The sequence below is a fragment of the Protopterus annectens genome, chromosome 10.part0 (assembly GCF_019279795.1).
Source record: "Protopterus annectens isolate FY-2018-M chromosome 10.part0, PAN1.0, whole genome shotgun sequence".
In the NCBI taxonomy this organism is placed as follows: Eukaryota; Metazoa; Chordata; order Ceratodontiformes; family Protopteridae; genus Protopterus; species Protopterus annectens.
In genome coordinates, this window is record NC_056744.1 from 135,397,689 (window position 1) to 135,417,846 (window position 20,158).

Here is a 20,158-nt window from a genome sequence, read left to right on the forward strand (position 1 = left end):
CTATCCCCTTACCCTAACCTATGCCCTAAACCTAAGGTTCGTGATTATCGCACCATAGTGGAATTCATTGCTATGTCCTTCACTGCACTGCAGTAATCACGGACCTAAGGGTTAGGGCACGGGTCATGGTAAGGGGATATACCTACGGGCTATCCCCTTACTATGACTCGTGCCCTAACCCTAAGGTCCGTGAGTACTGCACGGAAGTTCAGTACAACACATGTTCGTTTTACTGAACTTTGCATAAGTGCACTTTCGATTAAGTGCACTTTTGCTGCAGTGAGCATTCCATGCACTATTTCGAATTAGTGAAAATTCAATCTAGTGTATGGAACCCATATATATATATATATATATATATATATATATATATATATATATATATATATATATACTTATATGTCTGTGGGTCCAAAATAAAGAATAGAGTATAAAACCCATGAATGCAAAATAATAAGCCCTCCTGAGAAATCATATAACACATAAATAAATCACATTTTTTCCCAACAGGAAAACCTTACCTGCAACCCTCATATGAAAGACTTTGTCCTACATCCCCATTTCTTAAATATATTTACTCAATGGCAGCACAACTTGGGAGGGAGAAGAGAAGCAAACTGCAAGGGAAAACAGTAGTCATAGGTTCGTAGGTAAGTTCTAGGCTAGCTTCCATTGTGGGTCATTTTAAGCCTGGTCAGTTTCCTTTTTTTGTGCTTGAATTAACCTAATCCATTTGGTTATAGACTGACCTTACCCATCTCATGGTCGATAATTATACATTACCTCTAATGATAATAACTGCAATCATACCACAGATAATTTGAAGGGACCCATGCAGAGAATAAAGCATTTAAGAGCTGCATCTGTACAATAAAGGGGCCATTCCTGGGATCAATTTTGGCAGGAATAAACTTTGTTTTTGGGGAGGCTGTTCCACATCAGTGGTATCCTGAGTAAAATATACCTGTCCCTCCAAACTGTTCTGTTGATGTTGCAGAGGAGGTTTAGATCCCTAGACTGAGTATTTCTAATGCCATTTGACTTGCTGATGTGCAGGGAATCTATTAGTATTGGGTCATAGGATGATTTGTATGCCAGACACAGGTCACCTCTTAGCAGTCTGTAGGATACAAAGCATAGTGCGAGGGCTTTCTGTCAGTCCATGTAATACATGTCGTTTTGGCCCTGTGTCATTTTAGTAAGGTATCTCTGTGGGCATTCCAGTTGTTATATGTATTTGGACAGATACATGCCAAAGGTTGCATTATCTTCAATGACTGGCCTAATGAGAGCTGACTAAAGGGAACAATAACATACCTAGATCTAGACACGATCCTGTTGTATATAAGCTGTGCAATATAGAAGGACTTTCTTACAACAATAGACACATGCTGGGCAAAAGTTAGGTTACTGTCCATATAAATTCCCAAATCCTGAACAAATTACTCTTAGTGGCATATTCTCAATGTAGTAGTTCCTTGGCGTAGATGACTTCCCAAAGAATGCAATAATTGATTTTTTTTTTATTTAATTGCAGCCCTTGATTTTGGCACTAGTTATTTACTTGAGACAAACCTTCCTGCAGGATGGCTGTCATTTTGAGGATTTGATGACTGCTCCTAGCTTGAAGTTATCAGTAAATTTAAGTCAGCCTAAGCCCTTTGTTATTGGCTTTTACTTCAGAAAAGTAGATGTCAAATAAGAGAGGTCCAAAGACAGAACTCGGATGGACTCCACTGGTGAGTTTTTTTTTTTTTGTGGCGATAACTTCCCCTATTTTGATTATCTGAGTTCTATCTGTGAGTCATTTGGCAATCCAGGGGGTGACATGGGGGTTTATTCTCAGTTTATTTAGCTTTTCTACTATTCCTGAGTGGGGAATTGTGTCAAAAGCTTTGGTCAGGATGGGGTATGCAGTATGTACCATTTTGCCTTCATCCATTGCTTTGGTGACCTTTTCAAAAAAATCCACCAGGTTGAATAAGCATGACCTGCCCTATGATTAATACAAACTGAGACAGGTCCAGTTTTTGGAGGTTTCTTATGTCCTATAACTGTATTGATCTACACTGCTACAGTTAAACCTGATTAAGGATTATATAAAAGTACATCAAAATCACATCTGTAATATATGTCAACAATGCTGTGTTCCCTAAATTATATTCAAGTCGTGACAAACTTTACTGAATTCACAGCTAGAGTGGGTGATATTTAAATAACTTTCTTACACAAGCTGCAAACTTATAATCATCTGACTTTAAAAATGGGCATTTACAGGAAAACTTATTATGTTGTGGCATACTCCCCACTATATTTATAATCAACTTAGAATCATTATATTGTGTATAAAAAGGACATTTCCCTCAGTGCAACAAATGCCATAAGAAAACAAAAAAATGTCACTCACTGATTGAAAAAATTCTCAGCCAAGTTTGTATTTTGATCACTGGGTGAACTGATCACTGAAAATGTAGTTATGCTTTGTCAGAAACTCTCCTTTCAGTATCAGTGCTGTGGCTGAACAGTATTACTCCACATTATACCATGGCCATGACTGACACTACTGGGAAAATACAGAGAACATTGATAACAGTGTTATCATGCAACTGTACTTCTTCCCTGGGTACTTGCACATATCATTGATAGCAGTGCTGTCAAGAAACAGCACTACTCCCCTGAGTAAGTCACTAGCAGGGTTGTCACATAGCTGTACCACTCCCCTAGCTAAGGATACAGGATAGTCATAGCAATGCCATCATCAGCTGTAAGACTCCCCCTGGGAAAGTACACAGTGAAATGATAGCAGTGATGTCATGTATATGTTTTACTTTCCTAGGTAAGTACACTGTGCAGTAATAGTGGTGTTGTCATGGATATGTATTACTCTGCAGGTAAGTAAACTGTGCATTGATAGTGATGATGTCATGCATATGTATTACTTCTCTAGGTAAGTCCACTGTGCAGTGATAGTTTCGATGTCATGGATATGTATTATTCCCCTGGGTAAGTACACTGTACTGTTACATTGCTAATGTCATAGCGCATAGTGCTCATCAGGGTAAGTACATAGAACACTGATACACTGCTGCTGATGTGGAAGTGTACTACTCTTCTGGGAAAGCACAGAGTCCACTGATACCAATGAAGCCACAAAACTGCATAACTTACCTTGGTATGTCCAAACTGTAATGACAGCAGTGATGTAGTAGATGTGTGCTACTCCTCTAGGTAAGGATGTAGTGTACTGCAGGCATAGATGTGTATGACTACCCTTGATATATATATATATATATATATATATATATATATATATATATTTACAGTACACCGATAGTACACAATTTATTATCTGTACTACTCTCTTGGATATGCACATAATACATAGATAGCAGTGTTGTCATGAAATTGTACCACTTCCCTAGATATTTACATAATGCAATGATAGCACTGGTGTTGTAGATCTGTACTACTCTCCTAGGTAAATGCATAATTTACTGACGGCAGTGCTGTCAAAGAATTCTACTACTCTGCTGATAAGTATACAATATACTGATATTGTGCTTTTGTGGATCTGTGCTAAACACCTACATATGTATATAGACCAGTGGTAGCAGTGATGTCTTGAAACTGGGCTGCTCGCCTGCATAAACACACTGCACATTGATAGTTTAGCTGACACGAGACTGTACTACTTCCGTGACTAAGTGCACAGTACAATGATACCAATCATGTCATGAATCTATATATTTATTTATTTATTTATTTATTTATTTATTTATTTATCCCTTTGTTGACCATGTTAGTCCCACTAGGCTAGTAACCTGTTTTCAGTGGAGACCCAAGGTGGTATTTATACTATTATGGGAAATTTGGCCAAGGCATCAGGGAGCTTCCCCTACTCGTAGCATTGGAGCCAATGAGTGAGCACTCACTTCCAGTTCCTAGCACAATGGTGGCTGGGAGGACAGTTCATGATGTGGAGAAGATGGTGGATGGAATGAAGGTGAATACCAGTGCTGTGGAGAGTACTAGTAAGAGTGTTGAGGATTCAGAAGGCATTTTTCAGCAAAATGTTTGCTGAAACCAAAAGAGAGGAGTTGATATATGCGTTTTGTGTTATTACAACCCTCTAGTTAGGAGGATTGTATGATGATGTATGGGAAGAGATGTTGATGCAAAGTCAGCAGAAAATGAAGGAGATGTTTCCTGGGGATATATCATGTGGAACATACAAAATGAGGAAGCAGAGTATATCCTGAAAAATAATGGTGAAATGGGAAGGATACCCTATGCAGAAAAAGTGAAAGAAAGCACCAGGGGAGCAACAGAAAAAAAAGAAAGAAAGCTAAAGAGAATGTGAAGTGGAATTACAAGGTGAGGATTCTAAATAAAGAAGAAAAAGAACTGGATAGGTATGAAGTTTGTGACAACTTAATGGTTTCTTTGGGTGTTAAAGCCTAAGAGGTAAGAAATTGTATTCCTATAAACAAAGAGACATTTTGTGACATTATATTTGAGACTGTTTTTGCAATGGAAAATTTCCTTGGGGAATATGAAGAAAAGAACTGTAATCCTTGGAAAATATATGTAATAAAATCATTTAACAGGGAAACAAAAAAGAAAATTCATGTACAATTTCAAACAGAAAAACAAAGAGAGACTCTAAAAGGACATTTGAACAGTTTATGCAAAGAAGTAGATAGCAAAGGACAAAACCATACATATTTCAAGTATGATAAATGTTGAAGGAAATAAGGGTGTGTTAAAATACTGGGGACAACCTAAAACATTATTTTTTGTTGTTGGAAAAGAAGAACATTTGATAAATAATTCTGACAAAAAGATATGCTATATATGTAGGCAACTAGCACATGATTCAAGAAAATGTGCATTGAAATGCACAAAAGAAGTAATGGGGAAGGTTCTGAAATAACTAATAAGAAAGATATAAACTGAGAAGTAGTAAAATAAACAATCCATTGGTAAAAGGGAAAAACATAAAAAAAGAAAATGTAAAGGGATAAGCATAAAAGAAAAAAGAAAGGAAATGGATGAGAAATAAAATAAAATGGTACTTACGTATTATCGCAACCAGATTTTAGCGATAATACCACTTGCTTCCCGATATGTAAATCTGACCGTTTTTGTTGTACAAATGTCAGCAAATGTCTTCCCTTTCACACTGAAGATTGTTTTAAGAAGGGGTATCAAGAACAATGGAGAAAGTCAGTGTGTCGCTGTGGCTGTGTGCACTTTACTGCCAACATGTGTAGAGCTATCTCCTTTGTGCATTAACAGTGCTTCCAGCCACAGCGACAGTAACTTCTCACGCTGTTCTTCATAACACTTCTTAAAACCACCTTTTCTCAAAAACAGGCCTTTTTTTCTCTCTTCCTCGTCAAAGTGCGTGTTATGCTACGTTTTCCATTCAGTAGGACTCCAGATTGTGAGGAGGCATCCCTCTGTGTGTTTTTTAATCACAGAAACACGTTAAACTAAGCAAAACACTGTGTTGTACGACTCGAGTCTCAGGAAAGCAATGACACGGCTGATATACCTGATACCCAAAAGCAATTATGAGTGTTATTCATCAGAATTTGCTGCTACGAAAAAAAGGAATGTTCATCGGGCAGACTTTCAGTAAGCGACATGCTGCTGGCAGTAAAGTACATAAAAGAACAACAGCATGCATTTTTTTTTTTTTTTTTTTTACATTTTATTGAAAACACTCCTGAAAAAAAAACACTATTGTTAAAGGAAACACACTATATGACAGTTATAAACCACTAATGGTCAGATTTCGATATCAGGAAGCAAGTGGTATTTTCGCTAAAATCTGGTTGCGATAATACGTAAGTACCAATAAAATTATAATTTCTAGAAAGTTAAGGAAAAGGAGAGTAACATGAGAGTACTTTCTGTGAATGAATAGTATTAAGAATATAGTGAAAAGGATAGAAGTTTTGGAATGGTGGAATAAGTGAGGTGTTGAGGTAATTGTCTTAGAAGAACAAGTGAAGAAAGACTACAAACAGAAAAAATATTGGGAGGATAGATAAGTTTGAATTTGGGAAATGACCAGGATTCTGGGAGAGGAATGCTTTGTAGAAATATACAAAAAAAATATTAGGTATAATTTTAGTAAAAATGGAAATATTAACTATTGTGGATTTAAAATGAAAAGAACAACTATATAGAATTATATCATTATATGCTTATGTTATTTGTAAAGAAAAAGAACATTTATTTTACTAGATTTTAGATTGCATAGTGATAAATATGAATATGATAGTCACAGGAAATTGTAATTGTGATTTAACAGTCAGTCATAAAAAAGAAAGGAAACAATGTAAGAAAAATGTTAGATGTTATGAGATATGGTAAATTAATATGCTGGGATAAAAATTCATGGAGTTACAGAAGGTTTATTTGCAGAGCCAAAATAGATAACTTTAAAATATCAGAAGGATTTTATATAGGAGAAGAAGAAACAATAGAAACAGGTTTGGGAACACAGTTAAAGTTGCAACCATATTTGATTAGCTATAGCAAGTACATAAAGAAAACATGAAATGGAACTTAAACTAGCCATTCCCAAGGGACTCTTTAAAGCACTGCTGATATCAGAGAGAAGATGCTCAACACAGAATTTATATTTTGGCCTAACTTAGCAATAGTGTAGTCCAAGGATTTAACAATCTATCATATAACTATAATGGCCAGAGAGTCTGGCTAAGGCTGTTGCTGCTGTCTAAATAGGCCTTTGGGCCTTTGGTCTGCAGTACATTCAGTGTCTGTGGTTGTTGATTTTTTTTCTCTCATTGCAGTAGAATATGCTTGCATGCACAGCACCATCATTCCACTCTTCTTTTTCTGAAGTGAGTATGAATAAATTGATAATACCCACATGAATCAATTTTCCTCAGTAATGACAGTTACACTTTCAACCTGGTGCATCAAAATCTGTATGAGATCAAGTTATCGTCTGTGCAGGTAGTGCGCCTGAAACTATGTTCACATATGCAATGCATAGTACTACATCCAGTAGTCAGCAATACAGCAAACATAACTTAAACAGCAGATTGTGGTCACAGGAAGTTAAAGGTAAATATCATGAGAACAGAAGTATTTTCACTTACCAATGCACCACATTATATTTGGCAGTGCTAAAAAGGGATTGCAAAAAAATATGTTGCTTTGCAGCTTGATGCAAGAAACAAGAGCCTTGAACATGCTTCTTCTGCTTCAATATCTACCTTCATGCAAGCATTATTAAACTTCATCGTGTGTCCTTGATATGTAGATCCAGTGATATATTCAGTAAAGTGTATTAAGTACGAGAGACCCTACAATCAGATAAACCTCTGATTTAATATACAAGCCCACGATGAAAAATATGTCTTATTCAAATAAAGACTATTTGAATGAATCCATTCAGCTGAGAGTTGCAGAGTAAAGGAGCTGGTCCCAAAACCTTCTTCTATGTAGAGAGCAAAGCCTTCCGCAGCCTACATGCAGGGTGTGATGGCCACTGCACCACATAACTAATATAATTAATTCTGAGGTCACCAAACCTAAGAAAAAGTAAAAAAAATGGTTTTGCACATTATTTCAGTTAGTTCAGGTGTCAGAGTGATTATCTTACTACTGTAAATAAGGGAACTCATCATCTATGTGGGCACATCCCTATCCTGAAATGATCCCTGTAAAATACAAAACTGCCTGCACTTTACATGTATGTATATATGTATGACAGAAACACTGACCGTAAATTGATGCACCTGCTACAGGTGGTCCTACTTCTTCCAGGCATCATTATCCTATCTGCGTCGCAGAACAATACCATGCTTCCTTGCCTGTGGGGAGGGGAAGGTATTGGTGACAGGGAAATCTAAATTCATTATGATCTGCCAATCTGATTTCAGTATTATATAATTGTTCATGCTCTGTGAAATATTGTTCTTTTCTTAACAAAGAGTTGTTGAAGAAAGCTGCATAAGAAAGTGTTAAATGACTACACAAAATCTGTTAGATTCCTTGAAATTATCACTGCCTGACTGGTGTGGTCTTTTTTTTTCACAGTGGTAAAATGTCTTTATCCAGACAGCATTCCAAATGGATTTTTGGGCCTCGCACCTCGAAGACACTACCACTACCAAGAGACTCTTGGATATGCCTGCTACAATGACTATACTCTGGAAGGACCAACCATGATAACATGCAAAGAAACAGGAGAGTGGTCACAAAAGCCAGCCTGCAAAGGTAAAAAAGGCAAAGATAAATCAGTAAACTGACTAGTTTCAAAGAATCAGGCAGAAGTTTTCAAAACTGAAGTCATTCAGTCTGGCTCTCCAAAACATTGAAATGCAAACAATGGCAACAGAGCAAGACAAAAAAGTCATAACTACCAGCAATTCTTAAGAAGCCCTGGCATTTCCATGCAAAATGTTATCCCTGCATGTCTTAGCATATCATAAATGGCAGGGAAGATTCACAGTGAAAAAAAATAAGGGAAAGTGGGAGGTGGTAAATAAGGGGGAAGTAGGATTAATAAATATACCCTGAAGAGAAACAGTTGCAAAGGAGATGTAAAACTGCAAAGATAATGCAAAGTAGCAGAGCAAAATGTGGAAAGAATGATGTCAGAGGTTAAAATGAAATTATTTAGAAGGAGAAACTGTTATTTCTAGATCTCCTGAAGGTGGAGTTTACATCCGTAGGGAGGTAAGACCCCTGCTATGATGTCAATAGCAAATGGAATCACAGGAAGTAAAGTGTTTTTCCCCAGTAGTATTTTCCAGAATGTCTATAGAGTAAGTAGAAATTTTGCATTTATAGAAAGTGCAGTTACACTGACAGAGGAGGCTGGTTGGTGAGATATCCATGATTTTAAGAGTCAGGCCTTCTAGAAAATATTTGGTTGGATACAGAGAGAAAGAAGTAGTAGAAAGAAATTATTTCAAAGGAGCTAACATAAGAGTTTGGCAAGAAGCAAAGCTCCTTTACAAGTGGTATGATGCCAAACTGATGGTGGAGTGCCACATGGGGATTCATAGAGAGACTGCCTGTATGCAGCAGAACTATGCAAATGCATTAGTATCTGTGAATTTCAGTTTCAGTGTGGCTGCTGAGTATCATACGTTGTGTAATATATATAACATACATGGGTTTTTAGGTTCATAGGTAGGTACTAGGCTATTGGCCCTAGGGCCTATACAAGCCTAGCCAAAAAGGTACCCTAGCTTTCGCCACCCAAGAAAATTATTTTCCTGTGCCCCTGTCGAGCAGAACCACAGTAAGGGAAAACATGAGGTGGCATGTCTCAAGCTCTTTGGCTTTTCTATTCAGACTGTGCAACATAATAAAAAGGATCACACCATGTGATTCTATCTAACCAGTACTCTTAATATATAAAATATGGCAAGCATTTATAGAAACAGTACCACATTGCTTCCTCCTTTTTTCAGAAACAAAAATACATAACATTTTTGTGGTAGACAGTTGCCATGTTGACTAAATATGTCAAGCATTATTTCATTTCAGTGTGTACATCGATCTATAGTTATTTACAGAAACATATTTTCATACCAAATATTTGTGGCGTTAATAATATTTGTTAATAATTCGACGATAATGAACAAAATGAATAAAAAATTAACCTCATCAGTTCTTAAAACTGTCACTGTGTTATGTTAATTTTCTTAAATGTTTATGATATCTCAAATACTGGAGGATGGGAACTCCCTTCTTAAAGGTTTTCGCTATCCCAGATTTCTAAGGTATGGGATGTCAGTTGCATCAATGATTTAATACAAGATGGATCTGGACACTTAGCTTTTCTGGTTACAGTTTTGCTGTATCATCTCTCAACATACTTCTGTTCTCTCCATCCATCACTTAAAGTTTCTCTAGACATTTCCAAATTAACTTGAGTCTCATTCAAAATACCTTTTTGCTCCTCCTAGTCACTCCAAGGAGACTCATCAGACATCTTGAGCAGATGTTTTCTGTTTCTTTTCTACACTTTACCATCTGAAAATCTCATTATAGATCACCTTACATACTCATGTTTCAATAAAACTCCTGCTGTTGTTTTGGTTAGTTCTCATATAATATCTCTGCTGAATTTTCTTTGTATCTCAAGTCTTTAAATCAAAATGAGTATTGTTTTGTCTACTATAAAACAACTTTGGTTTTGTTTTCCACTATTGTCTCCCCTATACGTGGTCTTTGTTCACAGGTGACAATGATGTAGATACAAAAAGACTGCCTTTCAGTCTGCAACCCATCAGTAATTGCACAGGTGACAGATAATCACCAAGAAATCATGTTTTTATTCATTCTGTTAAAGCAATGTGACAGTCACTGTCACAGTTTGTGACTTCTATATCAAGTGTACTTCACAGTTTGGGCAGATCATTCATCTTCATGATTTGAGTGTGTTTAATTAGAGTTCAAAGAAATATTCTGGAATTCAGATTTCTATGAAAAAATGTAGAATTCTGTACTTGCATGCTAAGGTCCATTGTTTGTTGTTTCATCAGGAATACCATGCCTTGCATATATAACGTTTGGTACAGTGGTAACACCTTGAACTGTAGCATCAGTCAAGTTCATTACTTATATGTCAAATAGATATTATCTTGATGTTGGAAAAGATCTGTACCAACCTCAGACCAAGATCCTCCAATAGGTTGGTCTAACACTGGATGATTACTGAGACAAAAACTGCACATAACACAGTTCTATACCACTTGTCCTAACTACTGCAATGCCTGGGCAAAATAATGCATCACATCTGCTTTATTTAAACTTGTCTGCTGTCAGACAAGGTTCAAACATTTTTCCAATATATTCCCATTCACTTTACCCTCCATCCCCTCACTCCCTCCATCTCGTCATCCTTTATTATCACTTTTTTTCACCAGTCTAATCTCTGGACCTTCCTGAAAACATCTCTGAAATTCTTTACTATTTTTTTAGGGGGGGCTTGCTGTCCCTCACACATGTTTTTTTTATGGAAAGGTCATCATTCTGTTTTGTTGCCTGCTGTGTTTTGTTGAAACCCATACTCTAAGACAGCATGATTGTTGAATGTCAGGGTAAGAACATTTTTTTTTCTTTCCTTCAATGTTGCACAGTCTCAGAGTAAGTATATTTTGAAATGTAGGGGTATGGGTGTGCATGGGTATTTGCTCCCCTACAAATTTTAATTTGCATGTTTGTTGAGGTCAATGTCCTGTGCGAAACTATTCATTTCTGATGGCTGTTGAGTCAATGGATGTACTTTGATTGATTAGCTATATATCTATAGCATACACATCTTATCAGTGTAACCACGGTAAGAATACTAGTCACCCTGTCAGAAGTCTCAGTCTGTTATGTAATCATACCTTTGATCTCCATTCTGCACCTCCATTTCAGTTTTGCATCTCATTGCTTAATGGATTTTTCCTTGAAGCATGTGCAGTAGTAATATGGCCAAAGCTGTATGAATCTAATAAAACCTGGCAAACATCTCAGCCCTGTAAATACATTACCATTAAATACAATTTTATAGTTACGAAGCAAATCATCACTTAAGATGCACATCACGAGTTATTTTTACTATACAAACTCTTGTGCAAATCAGATAATTCAGTAATATAGTATTTAAATTGGATCTAGCATTTTTAACCTTATATTCATAAGTAAGCAATTTGTAATGAGAAGGTGACCCCGATGACCTGAATAAGTAGGCAACCTACATACAGAAGATTTCAACTTATTTTCATCCAGTTTCAATAGTTTGAAAGTTTGAGCAGATATCACCATAAACTCTGCACCAGTGTCAGGGGTAAACTTTGTTCTCTGGCTATTTAACTTGTGCTATTCTATCCAGAGCTCTTAACTGTATTCTTCTAAACAGTCTTCACTCGTTCTATATGCATGTATAATGTCCACAAATAAATCATTTTTCTAGTTTTGCTCTGCAACATACATTTGTTTCAGCTGCAAAGTCACTTCTACAAAATACTACATATTTTGTTTAAATGATTTATCTTGTTAAAGCTCAAATATAAGTAATTTCATGCAAATAATTTTCTTTTTTAATGTTTATAACAACAGTTTATGCAACACTTATCAGACCTTTATATATCTCATTTTTCTCTAGTCTCAATAAATTGCTTTCTTTTTCTTTCGGATGCAATTTTGCATATTTGACATATAAAGCCAGAGGCAAATGGAAAAAAGTTGTCATTTATTGCAACATGTAAAAAACTGGCATGAACTGGAGAGACAAAACTTTGATCATTCTTCATGTCTCTTAGTGCATAAGAAACTTCGGTAAGAGAGCAGACAAAGATTTTATACAACTGAAAAAGACAAAACAACTTCAGTAATACAACAGACAAAAAAATTCCACTTATAAATCTTTTATACAGCTGAAATAGACAAAAATAACTAAGGGTATATAGTGTAATGGGTCTACTTTTATTAGTCAAAGTTACATTACTTTGACTAACAAAAGTACAAGCTGACTTCAGCGAAAGTGCACTTTCGCGAAAGCTGATTAATATTATTATCTAATCTTACAGCAATATGTTCCTTGTGTATGATTGTGAATACCACAAACAGTTCTGTTTCATAGTAATAAACCATGTAGCTATGAATTATGATATTTGGCTTGGTTCCTTAATTCAGAAGTATAAGCATTTATATATCCTATGGAACTTGGTGCCCTGAAGGGCAGATGTGTGGAAATTTTCATTTAGGCTCACAATGCTTTTGAAATGTTTGTGCTACCACAGCTATACGATCTTATTCTTCCTAAATAAATTGTGTTACACACTTAACTGCTTCTTCCCCATGACAAACAGAAATGTGGCATATCCTTATCATCTCAGGCCACCGTCATTCGTGTGATCAGAAATGAGGGCAAACTGAACTTCTGGATCCTCAGTTTACACTTTTCAAACAAACTTCCTTCCAGAAGAAGATTTTAAGAAGGATGCAGCTCTTAAACTTTACTTTGCACAATGTTTCTATTACAGGAAGCCACAGTATAATGGAATGCTACTGAACCTTCGGCTGTTGTGTGTATTCTATTCTTCCTGATTCTCAGAAATTAGAGTCATGTCATTATGCTGGCTAAACACCATAACGTGTACTTTCTAATACCTAAATCTGGAATCCCATGGCATTATGGTGGTAGAGCACTATAATGTTACAGGAAATAGCTCAGTATTGTAGCCCAACAGCTTTGTGTTGCTTATGCTAAATAATGAAACCTGAGGTTTTTCTGTGGTCAGTGCTGCAAAACAAGAGATATTGACCAATGTGGCTTTGTGGAGGAGAGGCAAACATTTGACAACATTAACAGAATAATGATGATCCAGACGGAAGCAGAGTGTAAGAAAATGTGTGTATTTTTGGTGGCTCTTGTCCTGGAGAAGACATTTATAAACATACATACATACATACATATATTATAAGCACAGGCATTAATGCCTTTCCAACCTGCCCATATACCAAAACACTTGTTCACATAACAAGTGTCCATGCTGTTCTTAAAAAAATATCTAAATTAGAGCTTGATTTAATGTAAAGTGGTAGTCTGTTCCATGTATCAGCTGCTCTGTCAGAGAAACAATAATACACTTTTCATCCCTACAGAATTTTCTACACAGGTTGTCTGATGATTCTCTACTATATTTGATAACCCCAAACATTCCCAGAGGTAGTTGTCTCTAAATACCCTATACACATGAATGATATAATATAATATAATATAATATAATATAATATAATATAATATAATATAATATATAATATAATGTAATGTAATATAATATAATATAATATAATATAATATAATATAATATAATATAATATAATATAATATAATATAATATATAATGTAATATAATATAATATAATATAATACAATATAATATATCTATAAGAGACAATATACAAGTTCAGATATTTTAGTCTTTCATAATAACTTAAATTTTCACATCCATGGATGCCCTTTATATATTTCCGCTGTACTCTTTTCAGTTTAGTCATGCTTGCTTTGTTATAAGGTTTCCATATTGTTATTCTTTATTCAGGTTTGGGTCTAACATACCTAACAAACAATGACTTCATCATTTATGATTTCCTAGACTTTATAAATCTTTTCATGCAACCTATTATTCTATAACTATCATTAACCAATTGGTTGGTATGTTTAGAAAAAAACTCATAGCTGAATCTACCCATATTCCCAGGTCCTTAAAGAATTTACAGATTTAATCACTGTGTACTGTATTAAATATTCAACTTTCAATTTATGTCTCACAGATTTCATATGCTTAATTTTTGCTGTGTTTATCGGCATGCAGTCAGCTGGGATTTTATTGGTAGGGCAATGGTACCATTTGCATTGCCTGACAGAAGTTTGCCTTTCGGCTTTTCCCGGTTAGGGGTCACCACAGCGGAACTCAGGTCCGCTAATGATTGGCAGCTGTTTTTTTAAGGTGTCGATTTGCCAGCCCGACATCCAACCTTCAATGAAGGCACGCCAATCATGGGGTTAATTAGGAGGATTTATACAAGCTCAGAGGCAAGAATTAAGGTGGAATGGATCCTCTCTGACAAGCTGTATTTGATCTGAGGAACAGTAGAACAAGGCAGAGGTGTCCTCTTTCCTTTTTGTTATTTGATTTGTGTTTAGAGCCATCAGCAAATAATAAGGGACTCACAAATTCAAGGATATAGCTGGTATGGTAGTCAAGTCAGCTTCATTTAATGATATTTTCTTTTGTATTTGATGAATTCAGAAAATGGCATCTCAGTGTTGTTCTATATTTTGAGACAATTTCTGTTTTTTTCAGAATAAAAATCAATTGGAGATAAAACAAAGACTATAGCAGTAAACTACATAACCACACATGGCTTGGTTCATCAATATCCATATTTATGGGGAAAAGATAAAAGGAAGATAAAAGGAAGATAGGTGTATGGATACAAAAACAGTGAAACCAGAGACTCTTGTTTATGGATAAGGATTGTAAGATACAAGCAGTGAAAATGCTTTTAGTCCCTTTAGTTTTATATTAATGTCAGGCATATTTTTATGAATGACAGGAAAAGCTGTGTACCATAATTAATAAAGAGTTGAAGCAATTTATTTTGGGGGGGGGTGAGATCAAGATTTGAGTGGCATAAGTTTATTCACCTCATAAGACAAGGTGGTAAAAGAGTAAATGATTTCTATGGGTGTGCAGTTAAGGTTCATACACATAGAAGCAGAAGGTTATATGTTAAAGTGGAAAGAGATAACAATGAAATGAGGGACTTTGGTAAATAAGAAGAGACTAAGTTTTGGATACAGGTCATTAAGAACAATAACCATGAAGAATACTATATTCACAAAGTTACAGAAGGTGGTCTAAAAACTAAACCAACACAGAAATGGAGAAAGGAGATTTTTATAGATATGGACGACTGCAAGTTGGGATATAGAAAGTAGGGAAGAAGGAGATAGAATTTACTAGAGAAAATTAGCAAAAGAACCAAGGCTTTGGAAGTAGGTAATTATAGTTATTAAGATAGACTGTGTTGAGGTTAAGCACAGTTTTGGATTGCAAGTTAAAGGTTACCTTCACTTCTACCTGAGTCTAGAACAAAGTTGCTGTTAAAAAGGGGATAATTAGTAAGGCAGATAAAATACTGCATGATAACTATAAGGATCAGTCAGAGAAATTAGAAAAGATAGAAATGGAAAGGCAATATGCAAAGGAACAGTGGAAGGACATTTGCATACCTCTCAAGTATGGAACAAAGTCCAGAATGTTCATCTTTTTTGCTTGAATCTGTTTGCATAGATACCTCTATACCACAAGCAGACTTAAAAGGATTTTTTCCTCACACGTAAAACAAATGCTAGAGGTGTGATGGGGAATAGCAAGATAGTTGGGAACATGGTTTTTGATAATGCAATGAGCTGAAATATTTTAAAAATTCTCTGTAGTATACTGTGTCAGAAATGTTGGGGGAACAAATGGTTCAACTAAAGAAATGATTCTTCTGAGCTGGGATACAGGATCTAAATTACCCAGATATCGTAAGGTGAGGTTACCAAGTTTAACATTAAAAGAAAAAAATAGGAAGTGGGATCTTTAGAAAAGGGAAGAAGCAAATATTGCATAAAAATAAATTTTTGTGAACAATACATCCAAAATAGTGTTTAGGAAGAAGAGGAGTGAAACTTAATGAAAGGCAGGAATTGCGCAATTTATGCCATGTTGGAGCATATTATAATTGCTAAAATGTATACAGCATGAAATGTCATGTTTCACTTCAGAAATAATACAGAAAGAAATGGGTAATGCACCTGTAGATGTTCCCTCAGTGCCTGACCTGCTGTAGTCATTCCCAGCATATCCCAGCATGTCTTGCATCACGGGAGTGTGGAGCATGATGACTTGCAGGGTATATTCTATGAAATGCATTAGATACATGCTTAAAAAATGTCACATGTATGCCAGAGTAGCAATATTACACAAAACCAATAGTTCTTAAGCAAGGATTGGAAGTGGAAGGTGTAGAAGGATAAAGTTATACCTAGACAAGATTTATTTTGCTAGTTTGGGATGGTGACCTTAGACAAGGATATATATAAATGAGTATTATTGCAACTCCTGCTTATGCACCTCCATGCAGTAACAGGTACACTACATGCTGTGATCAGCAGAGTGAGTCTGAATATGTAAGTAAGGCCATGGGTACACCACAGCAAGAAGCATTTATCCTATAGTCAAGTAGTGCTACATGGTTCATAGTGCAGCTTCTACAGTATCACAAATAACATTTTCAAGAATTCCACTCCTTGTATTTAAATCAAACATTGTCACAGTATCAACAGCACTTGCCATTTGCTAACAGTCCTAAATCTTTTTTCTTAATTTGTTTCCCACCCCTCCATCCCTACTAAAATAGTCCTGTTTCCTACAGCCCAGGCTCACAATTTTATCTTTTTAGCATGAGATCCTTTTTGCTGCCCCTTTTTTCTTCCTTACAGGTTTTTTCAGATCTTCTTATACTCAGTTTCTTATGTAAATAGGTTCAAGGGTGTATACTAGGTGAATGACCACTAGGGCCTTTATAAGCCTAACCATACAAAGCAAATAATTCCACAAGTTACTGAGCCTTAAAGGTTATTCTACAGGATAGATGTTAGCTAGGGCATGATTTAAAGGTGGCTTCTATCCATTGGAAACATAGATGCCAGACTTGGGGTAGATTTTCACTTTCCCATCCACTGGTGCAGGCTATGCTTGAATTGGGTTAGGGAAGGACTCTGCTTCACACCAATGTGAAGTCTAACACAGACAATGGGAATTCTTTGAAATACAAACTTGTCCCTCCATAATTCCCATTTATGCTGTAAGCAAAGTTTAGTTCAGGAGCTCTCATAGTCCTGATGCTGTTTTTTTCTTGAAATATACAAAAGGTCCAATACAACAGGATTCAAGGATGCCTTGTATGCAAAGCATAGCCCACTTCTATGCAATCTGTAGGAAACAGAGTCTACAGATAGGGCTTTAAGGTGGTTTGTATAATACATTGTGTTTATGCCCTGTATTCCTTTTGTGAGGAACCTTTGCAGACATTCCAGCTGTTGCATGTGCCTGGTTACGTACATACTGAAGGGGGAGTTATACTCAATGATGGGTCTGATGAGGGCCGAATACAGTGGCCTGATGACCTCCCTGGACCTAGATGCCATGCCCTTACTTATAAGTTGAGCGATATAGAATGACTTTCTTACTACCTTAAACATGTGGTGATTGAAGGCCAGGTTACTATCTACATGCAACCCCAAATTCCTGACTACTGGGTCTACTCTTTTAAGCAATGGCTTTGGCACCAGTCATTTGTTTGCATTAGACCTTCTTATAAGATATTAGTTTCTAAGGGGAATTCTATGACTGTTCCTAGTTTGCAGTCATCTGTAAACTTGGTCAGCCAGAGACCATTGACATTGGCATTGACTTCTGAGAAGTAGATGCCAAAGAGAAGCAGAACCAGCACAGAGCCCTGTCTGACTCCTCTAGTGACTGTCCTCTTTATGGAGGTGATCTCTCCAATCCTAACTTCCTGGGTCCTATCTGTGAGCCATATGGCTGTCTAGCATGTTACAGTAGGGGTTTGTGCCTAATTCCATGAGTTTATTTAAAATGCCCGAGTGGAGCATTTACATTAAATACCTTAGTCAAGCCAAAGTAGACAGTGTACACCATTTTGCCCTCATCTATTGCCTTGGTTACCTTTTGAAAGAAGTCCGCCAGGTTTAGTAGGCCTGACCTGCCTTTGATGAAACCAAACCAGGTAGGATCCAGTGTCTAAAGGTTTGCTATGTCACTGTAAATCATTTCATTAATAATTCTTTTCATGGCTTTGCATATGAGACTAGTCAGACTAATGGGTCTGTAGTTCCCAGAATCTGTTGATGATCTGCCCTTGTGCAGAGGGATGACCACTGAAGTTCTTCATTCACGTGGCATAAAGCCTGTTCAGAAGCTAAGAAATAGTGACTCCAGTGGCCCTGACATGTTATATTTCAGGGTATTTAGGAGGCATCCTGGAATATTATGAGGGTCCATCAAAGCTGTGTTTTTTGCCTTCGAGACCATGGCTAGAACCTGCTTGTTAGTTGCAGGGATTATGCTAGACGGTATTTCCTGTTATGTGGCTGGGGGTGAATAGTGGGTAAAGTTGGAGCTGAATTTGTTGACTAATATATTTGCTATATCTACATATTCCATGAACATGGTTCCATTTGTAACCAGTTCCCACACATTTGTGTGCAATCTTTAAGGTTTCTGATGTAACTAAAGATGATCTTATAGTTGTCCTTGTCCTGGGAAACTATTTTAACCTCAAAATTGGTTTTCTTGAATTTGAATGGCTCTCTTACTTGTCTGTTTAGTTTGATGAGAGAATTTTTATCTTTTTGGGTGTTATTGTTTCTAGTTTTTAGCTATGACCTTTTTGCCTTGTTGTACAATCTTTTTAATTTTGTATTCTACCAGAGCAGTTTTTAGAGTTTGTTTTGGGCTTACTTCTGGAAGGACCAGCAACCCCTATGCTTCCACTGATGTGGTTGAACAGAGTTTCTGTGAACAATTCTGCACAGGCCTCTGTATTATCTAGGTTTGGAGGTGCTTGGAATTTTGAGAAGTTAATGGTTAATAAAATGTAGTTTGCCTTGGAATAGTTCCTAACTGTTACAGGGTTTACTGGAGTTGCAGAATTGATTTTTATTTCAAGTAACACCACTTTGTGATCTGATCTTACTAGAGAGGACATAACACTGGGTGGGGTGTTGTGTTCTCCCATATTTGTGAGTACCAGGTCCAATATGTTTGTACGTGTAGTGGGCATATGCATTATCTGATCTATGGTGTCCATGAAGTCAATGAATCTCTGTGCCTGCAAATTTGAGGTCATGTAGGATTCCCAGTCTATAGAGAAGCAATTAACGTCCCCCAGGAGTATGGTATTTGGTTGGATGATGAGTCTCTCCAGTAAGTTTAAGTATGGGCTATGGGCTTCCTGTGACTTAGTGGATGACTTACAGTTTGCTAGGATATGGTATGAAACTTGTCCATGGTAATCTGTATGTATAGAAACTCTAGCACAACATCTTGTTTAACGAACAAAAAAGCTTCACAAACTGTTGACACAACCAGCGCGAAGAGGTAAAGCCAGGAAACTGCCCAGAAATAATCCCAAATGGTCGCAAATGAACGAATATTCTTGTGTGATTTACTTAACACAGTTTTATTAGTGTTTTCGGAGACGACAATGCGTTTCCTTCTTCAGATGAACAAACAAAGCAAACAAAGCAAAAAATCATCGACATTCAGCCCTTCCTTTTAAAACCTTTAAAAGCATCATGTGAAGTTAAATACATAAAGCAGCCACTTAGCCTTAAATGACTAGTCTGCGTTCAAAAATTATTGTTGTACTCTCAAACTACATTCAATTATGAATGATTTAAAACTATTATGTAAATATATGCATAAATAATGGTGAAGGATATTTACATAAATTTACGATAATCTATGATGAATTTCACATTTAAAACACGCATTTAAAACCACACATGTATATGCCCATTTAT

The 20,158-nt window shown here is 36.3% G+C and overlaps 1 protein-coding gene across 1 annotated transcript in view; it reads left to right on the forward strand.

Moving 5' to 3' along the window:
- LOC122813005 (beta-2-glycoprotein 1-like) overlaps nucleotides 1-20,158 on the forward strand; it is a 202,606-nt gene that overhangs the window by 82,859 nt on the left and 99,589 nt on the right. Inside the window, exon 5 of the mRNA XM_044085106.1 lies at nucleotides 8,083-8,262. Coding sequence (XP_043941041.1) covers nucleotides 8,083-8,262 — 180 coding nt within the window. The remainder of the gene's footprint in view (nucleotides 1-8,082; nucleotides 8,263-20,158) is intronic.